Source organism: Drosophila erecta, unplaced genomic scaffold (assembly GCF_003286155.1).
Source record: "Drosophila erecta strain 14021-0224.00,06,07 unplaced genomic scaffold, DereRS2 tig00000000-arrow-pilon, whole genome shotgun sequence".
In the NCBI taxonomy this organism is placed as follows: Eukaryota; Metazoa; Arthropoda; class Insecta; order Diptera; family Drosophilidae; genus Drosophila; species Drosophila erecta.
In genome coordinates, this window is record NW_020825194.1 from 14,999,305 (window position 1) to 15,010,001 (window position 10,697).

General features: G+C 46.2%; 2 protein-coding genes across 2 annotated transcripts; both read left to right on the forward strand.

Annotated features, from left to right (window-relative positions):
• The first annotated feature begins 2,003 nt into the window (after window positions 1–2,003).
• On the forward strand, window positions 2,004–2,465 carry LOC6553796 (nucleolar protein 3). The gene has a single exon (XM_001980408.3). It carries the CDS (start codon window positions 2,081–2,083, stop codon window positions 2,414–2,416), a length of 336 nt encoding a protein of 111 aa, XP_001980444.1. The 5' UTR covers window positions 2,004–2,080; the 3' UTR covers window positions 2,417–2,465.
• Window positions 2,466–4,309: 1,844 nt separating this feature from the next.
• LOC26526600 lies at window positions 4,310–4,697 on the forward strand. Its single transcript, XM_015155014.2, has one exon. It carries the CDS (start codon window positions 4,358–4,360, stop codon window positions 4,616–4,618), a length of 261 nt encoding a protein of 86 aa, XP_015010500.1. The 5' UTR covers window positions 4,310–4,357; the 3' UTR covers window positions 4,619–4,697.
• The last annotated feature ends 6,000 nt before the right edge of the window (window positions 4,698–10,697 follow it).

Below are 10,697 nucleotides of genomic sequence, written 5' to 3' on the forward strand. Positions count from 1 at the left end.
AGTTAGTTAAATCATATTGGACGTCAGTCAAAGCAGTGACATTCCCAAATTAGAAAAAGTCGGTGGGGCGGCAACTTCATTGCGTGGTGATTGCCACGGCCATTGTTTTGATGACACGCCAAATGGTTTCTGTTTCGAAGACCATTCCACCTGTCAGCCAAATGGACAGCAATCCGAACACACAATTATCTGCCAAATGACGAGGGCGTGTCAGGTGGCGCTTACCATTTTGGTTGGCTATACTTGTATAGCTATATATGTATGGTCTATATACCTCCCGGTGCCCAGCAATAATCACAAATTTACAGGTCGACGTGGGGGACAGCGCTATGCCATTTGATGTGGACTTCCGATTGTGGCAATTATATGTAAATTAATTATGGGGTTCAGGTTGGCCCTAATTGAGACTTACCTTACCATTCAGCTTCAAGCCCAGCCCTAAACTGCAGCTCACTGCCATTTGGCAAACTAGTTTTGGCATGCAAATTGACAAGTTGTCCGCGACTTGGCCCAGACAACTCCAGATACTCTGTGGCAAAGCCTTTTTCGTAAGTGGCGGAGACAACTCAATGAGGTCTGTAAATGTTATGCTCGATTGAGGGTCCCGCAACGGCAGACGTTGCAAGTGAGTTAACATGAAATGGCAGACTCAGTTACGGATGCAGATTTGGTCTCAGACCGAAGTGAAGATGCCGATGGAGATGCAGATGGAGATGCAGTTGCAGATACAGTTGCAAATGTGCAGCTGCCAGCGATCGAAGTGGCGCGATCATGTGCAAAAACTTATTTTTTCGGAGGGGGCACTCTGGGGCGCACTTGACACGAAGAAATAATTCCATTGAGCTGGCAACTATGCCGGGAATCTCGGGCGAGACAAAATTAGACAAGAAGCGTGATTTACGGAACCCTTAAATCACATGACAACAACACACAGATCGGCACAGATCGAGAATCGAAGAGCAAATGCGATGACAATGTCTGGGCAGCACATGTGGATGTGTGGATCTAGACGTGGATGTGGATGTGGATGTGGATGAGGATGTGGGCAACTGGGAATGGGAATGGGAATCAGAATCGAAATCGAAATCAGAATGGGGCTGGAACTGGGAGGCGGACAATGAGAGTGATACTGATACCGAGTCGATCGATCGACGCTTCCCCTTGGCAGTCCCCCCACTGATTTATGGCAATGCAAACGGGGAGCCATCAGACATAAAGACAGACAGATCCCGAGGAGTGCGAGATCAAAGCAAATCAGACTGTCTGCAGAGCTTTATGCCCTGGTAATTTTATATGCTTGTACTGAGAGCTGATCATCGATCACTGATCGCTGATCGTGTGACCACACTGGGGTATTTCCAGTCAATAAAAAAGTACCGCCCTGTTGTTGTTTTTCTACTTAAGAATCGAGACGATTCTATCAGCTTAATGCCCAGCCTTCAGGCTTCCGTATGGCTGTGGTTTTGCCCAAAAACACAATATACACTGTATGTTTACAAACGGCGGAGTGACTAATTATTCGCACCTTCCACTGTGCCTAAAAACAAGTTTCTTGAGTGACTAGTCGAAAAACCTAAATTTAGCTTCACACTGCGCTAGATACAAACGTTGAAAGCCTACCTTTCCACTTTAAAATTATAAATCACTTAGTCCCAAAAATTACTTTCCAACGAAAGGAATCCCCTCCGAATCTGCCTAATTCTTTAAACAAATATTGATTGGAATTTTACATTAATTGGAGTCGATCGGAAATTCACGAGATGTTTGCGTGAACCGGCTTATAGATCGTTTGCTTTCGTCATCGAATTTGGGAATATTTTTTGAAATGCACAACATTAAGCCGTAATAGCCGGTGGGGCTCCTTTTCTTCTGTTGTTCGTATTTAGTCACCTGGCTAGAACAGGTTCCACATTTGGCCATTGTATTTTGTTTAGATTGTTCTTGAATCTCATTAATATCAAGACGATAACTGCTCGATTCTGCGTTCCAAGTCGACTATATAAGCTGATCTGAAGTGCCGGCTTAGTCAGTTAACCCTGAAATATCAGTGTGATTGGATATTCTCTCACCGAAAGTAAAAATGCGTTCCGCGATTTTGTTCGGCCTTATTGCTTGCCTGGCTTTTAGCCTCGTTTTGGCCCTGGAGGAGTCCGTCCATCAATCCAACGATCTGTCGTCGGTGGAAAAGGATATTGGCCAGGCTGCGGAGTCCGAGGTGCGTGCCAAGCGGCAGTTCGGCTTTGGTGGTCCCTTTGGCGGATTTGGAGGACCTTTCGGCGGATTCGGCGGCTACGGAGGACGTGGAGGCTTTGGTTATGGACGTCCCTTCTATGGCGGCTATGGTCGACCCTTTTATGGCGGCTTTGGAGGAAGGCCCTTCTACGGAGGCGGCTTCGGAGGTCCTTTCTATGGCTAAATCTCCTACTGATTGCGTTCTACCAATAAACTAAGACTGGAAACTGAGATTGTGTGCGTTTTTCGTAGTGTTGGGGATCTGAGGAGTCCCAAATTATCTCGCAACTTGACCTCGACCGAATGAATGTGTGTGACCCAAAACGACGACGTGTTCGAAACGGGCCTCTCGTGGGGGACGGGGAAATATTTTAAAAATAAATAACAGAAAATCTCCATTTATTTATTAGTTCGTTCGCCAGGTCTTGCTCCTGAGCCATGCTAATTATAAGTCCAGGAGGGTGTGTTTGTTTATGTTCCACGAGCTGTCACGATCTGTTTGCTTTCTTTTCGGGCACTTTGGAGCTCCTCCACTCCAGATTAGGCGGCTTGTGTGGGAGTTTGTGGGGTTTGCGGCAATTATCACGTACGAATGTCATAATCATCATATGGATTTTATTAGCTGGACCTCTGGGCCAATCTCCGCCTATCTGTCTTGATGGGATGGTTCTTTGTTCTGCGGAAGCTTGGACTTTGAGTAGTCCCGTGCAAGAGAATTATGTAAATATTTAGGGGATGTCATCATACAGTTGTCATCATACGCTGGCAACTTTTCTGCAAAGCTGCAACCATTAATCAAGTTAACAATTAGGCATTTAGCAGTCAGCTAATCAAATTTGCAGCATATGCGTTAAATACCACATAAAGTTTTATTGGACCATCGCAATGATGTACTAATCCCCTTCTAATCAACATGAAAGCCACGGAAATTATCCTCCGCTCACTTGTGCATATCAATTTGCGGCCAAACCCACCAATAGATTCTTATCGATGGTTCGAGGGGCTCGCGCAAACAAAACGCCCAACTCGATGACTTACCCCAAAACACAGCACGCCCTCGCTCCGAGGATTCAGGATGGCAGGATGTGAGTGGAGTGGGTCTGGGTGGTGCTGTCATTGTTTAATTGTCAATAGACATCGGCCTCTATCAATATCATAAAAGCTAATAACTCTCGGTTGGCTGGACGAGCCGCAACTGACAGCAAACCTGGCCAACCCCTCGCTCTAATCCCACCGGATATGCTCAATCAAAGCTGAAAGTGGGCGGAGGTGGGTGGTGGGTGGTGAGGTGGCCAACTCAACCTGTCTGCTGGGGGTTGCTCGGTAGCTGGAAATCATCGCATTTCATTCATCACTTTTCGCCTTTTCAACGCGACCGAAACCCAACCAACTACCCTCCACGGATCCGAACAGGACTTGGACATGCTTCCCTTCCTCCTGTTTTGGCTGGCTTGTTTTGATATTAAAATTGCGTAATTATAATTAACCACATGTGTGTGTCGGGGAAGCGGTTTAGCATGTCCTTTGTCCTTTGACTGCTTCCGCCCGTTGGTTAAAGTTACTTCCTCCCGTTAGTGTCACGTGTGTAACTCCGTAAGCGATCTAAGGGAAGTCCCCTTTCCTTGCCCCGAGGGCATAATCCATAACTTAGCAGACTGCCAGGCAATTGATACAACTTCCAAGCCGCATAACCTCGTAATTAAAAAAGGGATATTTTCATTTTAATTGGGACGACACACCTTCTGTGTTTAAGGTGTCATTTCAGGACCCCCGATTTAAAGGAGGAAGTGTTGGTGCAATGTTACGGTTGATTAAGTATATAATCAACTCTACTAAATGAGTGCACCTACATATGTATCTATATTGATGTTTTAGATATGGCACTCGGTCGAAAATGCAATATACCCGTATGGTTGTTTATAAGGTTACGCAACCAAATGAAATGCAGCTTTATTACTAGCGCTAAATCCTCTGCGCTAGGTCAACCAATTGGCTATAGTGTTTTGCTTAGATTTTGCTTGAATCTCATTAGTTCACAAACTATAAAAACCCTTTAAAGAACCCACCGTGTATCAGTTTAACCGACTGATTTAAGCTTTCGGAAGTTCCCTTATCGAAAGTGAAAATGCGTTTCGTCTTTTTATTCGTCCTGCTATCGATCCTGGCTTTCAGCCTGGTTTCAGCCAAGGAACAATCAAAAGCCGATTCGTCGCCTGGAGGGAACCATGTCGGACACACAGTGAAGCCTCGATTGCGAGCCAAGCGTAATCTATTCGGCAGTCGGCCAACCATTAGTGGGCAAATACAACGATATGCCTATGGTTATCCTTATAACCACGGTGTACCTACTTACTATAGGTACCCGTATTACAGCTTTGGGTTCTAATCCAGTAGCTAGAGCTTGCTGCAAATAAACAATAACTCCGTGGTTTTCTTTGATTTCAATGATCATCACAGCTTTGAAATGAGTACAGTATTTAATGGGGCTTATGAACATAGGTCTATTTTTTCCAATTCCAATCCAAAGTTGACTCTTACTTTTCCCAAAACTAAACATCCATCAAGTAATGCGTATGGCCCACAAAATCCCTAATTGTAATTAAGCATGGGAATCCTCAACAGCAGCACTTGGGAATCCGAGCCCGAGTAACCGAAAAATGTGGCCAATAAAATTACTACGAGTGTGGGGCTTCTTCAGCGAGATGGTACTACGGGTAGGAGTAGGAGTACGAGACCAGGGTGCCGACATTCCAGATACCAGATACAAGATACCAGATACCAGAAGAAGAAACAGAAACAGACGGAGAATGGACTTGCACTGGGGGATTACAAACGTGTTGCCATTAGTTAACTTCAGCTTTGATTGATTTCAATTAATCTTGGACGCGTGTAATTAATCATTGAACACTTTAATATGGTTAACAACTCTTGACCAAGCAACGGTTAAAAAGGTTCAACGAGCCATCGTCTTCGCCAGCGAATGAGGCCCAAGACTTTTGGCTCTGGCAACTGACAAAGTGACTGACCACCACCACAAGCCAGCCAAGCCGAATTGGTGGACCGAGGACTGGTGGACTCTGCGGTTACCGAGGCAGCCGCCGTCGCCAAGAAAAATGGCCAAGTTTGGAAAATGCGTTGGAGTAATAGTCGGTAACGAGCCCGAGCTTGTGGATGGATTTCCATAGCCCAGTCCCGGAGGCAAGTCTTGGGATTCAGATTCAGATTCAGCTTTAGCTCCAGCTTTGGCCAACTCCACACTCAGCCCCCGACTAATTGTACTTAGATTTCGCGCCACTTTGGGCAACTTTGTGGTCTTGGCAACGTGGAAAGCGGTCGGCGATGATGGCTATCAATGCCGATGACTTATAGCCAGAGTCGCAGACCGAGGCGCACATGAGCAGAGCCAGCCAAACTGGCAAATCCATCCATCTATGTGGCACATTTGACTGCAGCTCGGCTTGATTATCTTGGCTTTTCCTTCTCCGTAGACTCGACGCCCACCTCACCCCTATTGATTTTCCCAGGCCGAACAAATAGCTCTGGGCAGCGGGAAACAGTCTGCCAAATTTCGTTTGCGGCTGGACCAAAATCGGCGGGTAAGAGATCCGTATAGGGTGTCATTAGGCGGGTTCGATTCGCCTTCTTTAAGTGGAGCCACAATAGGAGTACGGTGCCCCCGTTTAAGACTCCACATCGGGGTGCCACAAAGGAAACCATCCATCGGAAACCAATTGAACGAATTTCACACATGGGCGCTAATGAATTTAATGAAGTCATTTTTCTTTAACCGATTTACAAAACTACTTACAACTGGCGGACCAGTGAGTCCGCCGCCCCAGAACAAGCGAGTTCATAATTTTGCATCATTAATCACGGTCCTAACAAAGAGATCTCGGCCAGACCGATTGACAGGCGGCAAAAGGGGGGAAAGTAATTTAGGCAGCCAGCCTAGATCGCAGTGCCGCTGATTTGCCGCTGGGAAATTAAAAAACAATTGTTAATTATTAAATTTTAAATTTTACACTTGGCCGCAAACGATCCTCTGTACTTCGGAGGACCATTCGGGGAGCTGTTCCGCAGTAGAAAATATAAAAACCTGGGGCCAATCATTGTGGCTCTGGTCGACACCTCGCTGATGAGATCATTCATCACCGCCGTAACCCGAGTGAAATGAGTTGCCATTGTTGCGGGCTGCTGCAGTTCGGACAAAAACATTTCAGACTTGGAGGAGTCTTCTTTTCACTGTGATCTTTTTGGCATGGGTTCATTTCGGTTTGACTGCTCAATTATCGGTTTGATGGGTCTGCAGGAGGAGTCGGATCGTGGAGACCCGCATGGAGCCACGGGAAAGTTTGGGTTTGGGGATACGGCTGTTAAATGTTTCACGTTTGAATGGATTGGTGCGACACATTCGATGCCACTTCCAAAATACTTCCGACAAGAGGTAAAAATCGATTGGAATTAGGTGATATTGTGTTTACCAATCTCTCTAATACATTTAGCTTATAGCTTATATGCCATGGACACAATCGACAATTGCCGCATACTTTTTAATAAACTGCATTTCAGTGGACTTTTTTAATGCATTTTCTTGGTTACAAAAATACCATTTCAAGTTTTTCTCTTCAAGAATCCTAATCCAAAACTGCGTTTTTCTTTCGGCTGACCGAAACCGAGCAAATGCGATCACGACCGCAACGTTGCGCTTCATTAAAATCGGATTAGAGTGCGGCAACGAGGAGTCCTGCCAAAGGACACCCAGCTGATCTGGCCAATGTCCCCGGCTGGCTGACCAGTGTCCGATTCCCACGATGCAGCCGTGGCTATAAATCCCCGAGCGTCTTGGGCCGTATGCAAAAACGCAAGCCGCCGAAGATGGAATTAAAATCGAAATGCGTATAAAATCGACCCAAAATCAACCCCAAAAACGCTGTGGATTCATGGGCGAAAAACCCAGGTAATCGGAGTGGACAAGCGGAACCCTTTTGGCGCTGCCCAAATATGCTGTAAAATTTCAAGAAAATCGAGCAGAAAATTCGTACAGACGCTGGACAATGTCCAGATATTTCGGGGGTTGCTACTAGGGACTCGAGCTTGCTTCTGGCTTCGGCAGAGGTTAAGTCCGTCGCTGGGCACTCGAGCTCGAGTTCAACCGGCTACCTGGGATGCTGCTGATGCATCGCCAAGAGTTTTGGGCATCTGGTCCAGTGATCTCTTATTGTTAACGCTGCCGCCTCTGACCTTTGGCTGTCTCACGCAATTAGGCAAACTTGGCCGGGGTCACAAAATATGTGCATATTCCATTTGAATATTTTGCCTCAATCTTTTGCATACAGTTGGCCGCTTTTCTTCTGTTTTTCTATTCGAGGGACGCCTCCCTTCGGCGGATTTGAATAAGTGCTAATGATTTGTGACATGTTTCAGTGCGGCAGCTAAAGGCTTTTATGGCGAATGTTTAATTCATGGCTTCGGCCTGGAAAAACGCCCATAAACAAGGCGGAGCGTATATTATAGTAGCTCATACTAAAAAACCCCCAAAGGGGCAGGTTCGCATGTAATTACGTACACACAGCTACATACACTGCACACAGACACAGATACAGATACTTCGACAGCGACTGACACATGTGAGCAGTGGCTGACCTTTGACATGCGCTCTCGAAATACATTTCGAGTGGAGCACAAACACATGGGCCCTGCCTTTCCCCACCCTCCACCACCCACTTCCACTCCATTCGATTCAGTACACCTACTTCGGCATTCTGTGGCAAAGCGAACCCTTAACAGCTTTGTGGCTCGCATGTCAAAGGGGCCTTCATGGAATGGTTTCGTCCTAAATGCTATTTCGATGGACAAACACAGACTAAATAATGGGAGATACTTTTAATTGGTTCAAAGAAATATATAGACACAGCCACGCAAGGAACAAAAGGGTTTATATATATAGGAAGTAAAGGATTAATAAAAGAACATAGACAAAAAAAGGAAATAACATATTTTTAATATGAAAATATATTAAATAAATATAATTAACGCTGTTTACTTAGACGTTACATAAGGATATTAATATTTGAAATATCCAAATGTATCATACACTTAAGTTGTATGTTCCATTTTCAACAACCGAGTTACTCCTCCGCCGATTTTACACTGAAATAGATCCATCACGCGGTGATGAATGCTCATCAAGCATATTGGGATGACAAAGTTGCTAACAACAAAGGTTTTTGTTGCTGTTGAATTTGTTTTTTCTTTTTTTTGTGGCTGGCGAATTTCACATTTGTGTACGCGACTCCGAGCAACGGAATACAATTTCAGCATTTTCCAGCCACGGCCGCTCCACTTTCACAATGAATCATCGGGCTAAAAACAACAGCCAGCGGAGGGAACTTTTTCTGCAGACCAACTGGGAGAATGGTGTGGTGTGGTACGACTTAGGGGCGTGGCAGTAGTGGGCGTGGGAGAGGGAGGGCGGGCGCGTGTTCGTCAGTTTAACCAGCATGACATGGCCCGGTCCATTGCGGTCCTGGTCTCTGGCATTTTAGCACTTATTCATAAAGTCCTTGCCAGCAACGGAAGACAAAAGGCAAAAAATAGAAGAGCAAAACCGCCAGAGAGAAGAGGAATTACTAAAAATTTATCAATGTAAAAGTTTGCCGGTTGCGGTGGGGGGCGGAGTGGTTAGAAAGCAGGAAACAAGCAACAATGTAAATTATATGCCAGTTGGTTTTTCTATTTTAGGAGGGGGTGACGAAAAAGGGGGGTGCACACTGCGAGTGGCTGGTCCACAGCTTTCCCTTTGTCCTGCAATGGGAGCAGATTCATGTAGCAACCAGAACATGTATCCCTAGCCGTGCGTATGCTTAAGAGCCAGCCAAAGTCCTTGGATCACAGAGCTCCGTGCATTCGAGTGCAGCAGTGCATCCACATGTGGCACGCCGAGCTGCAGAGCACAATGTTGCACATAAGTGAAATTAACCATAAGATATTTACATTCAATTTCAGAACCCATTTATGTGGGTTTCCTCCTGTTTCTGTTTTTTTATTTTTTAAATAAGTGCCATCAAAACTGAGTCTTTACTTACTAAGAATATCTTAAATTTGGGCTGCAATCATCGTTTTACACAACCTTTTAAATGAAATTATTTAAATTATTATATAAATATTTTGATATATTTAAAGAAAGTCAGATCATCCTGCAAAGTTTCATACCGAAAATCAATTGGGGCTGTTATATGGCTATCTTTTCATGTGTATTTTATACTTGCATCACAGGCCCGGAATACCTTACAATCTGGCCAACTGAAGTTGCACGTACAGCTTTTTCCACCCAGCCAAAGTGGGCCCACTTTCCACCCCCCCCCCCCCCCCACCTTTCCCCCGAGGACCACCCTCTTTCAATGAACTGTCCAAAGCAGAAGAGGAGCACAAAAAATGGCCAACCAGGAAGGGAAAGAGCCAGCAGGGGGAGGAGTGAAACTGGGGCTTCTGTGGCAGCGAGTGCAAAAAGGCGCTCAAATGGGGTTGTCAGTATTTAACCCACAGGGGTTGGTGCCGGCTGACTGCGCGAACTCCGCAGAAGTCCATGTAGCCAGTGGATTGAGGATTAGGGTTGGGGCTGGGTTTTGAGGGGTTACCCGCAACATGGATGCGAGTGCGAGGCACTCTAACAAGAGGTGCCGCAGAGCACAGGATTAGGTTCAAAGAAGGAGAGCCATCAGGATGTTCGGGGGATCGGGAGATCATCGCCACAGAGACCCCACACACATAAGTCATATGGCCCGAGAAAGAGACGCTGCCAATTGAATTAGACCCTAAACGGGGCTGCCAGAGAGAGACATCTAGCGGTGTTAATAAAAAGCCAGCCAAATGCCTTTTTTCCCTTCCTTTCAGCCGACTTTGTGGGGCAGAAAAAAGGCAATCGAGAGAAATTCCGATACAGTTAATGATATGCCTGCCAGTGGAGCCGAGAGAGATGGAGCTCTTGGCCAGAGTGAGATTGCTATATGATGGCACTGGGGGCGTGGCCTGCGAAAGAGCAGCAACAACTTGACGAAACTCTGGCGACTGAGTGAAACCGAGTCCAATTGGAGGGGGCTCTCTCTCTCTCTCTCTCTTATTCGAGTGCAAAGGCAAGTCGGGGTGGCGTATCGTTCATCATCCAATTGTACGTTTGCACTTCGCTCTGGCCTTCCCATGGCCTTCCCAACCCCCTTGATAAGCACCGACAGAGGGCGCCAGACTCCGTGGCCCGTTACGCCCTGCGCCCTGCGCCCATCCACTCCCACTCCCAGCTCAGGGCCAAAAGGGGGCGGGGGAGTGCAAAGTGCGGTGGCCACAATTTGGCCCTTTGGACTGGCCTGCAACTCTTGGCTCTTGGCTGTGCAGCCTGCGACACTTTTCCAATATTTTCCATTTTCCCAGCCACCCGTTTTGGATGAAAAACGAAGTGGCAACAGTGTTGC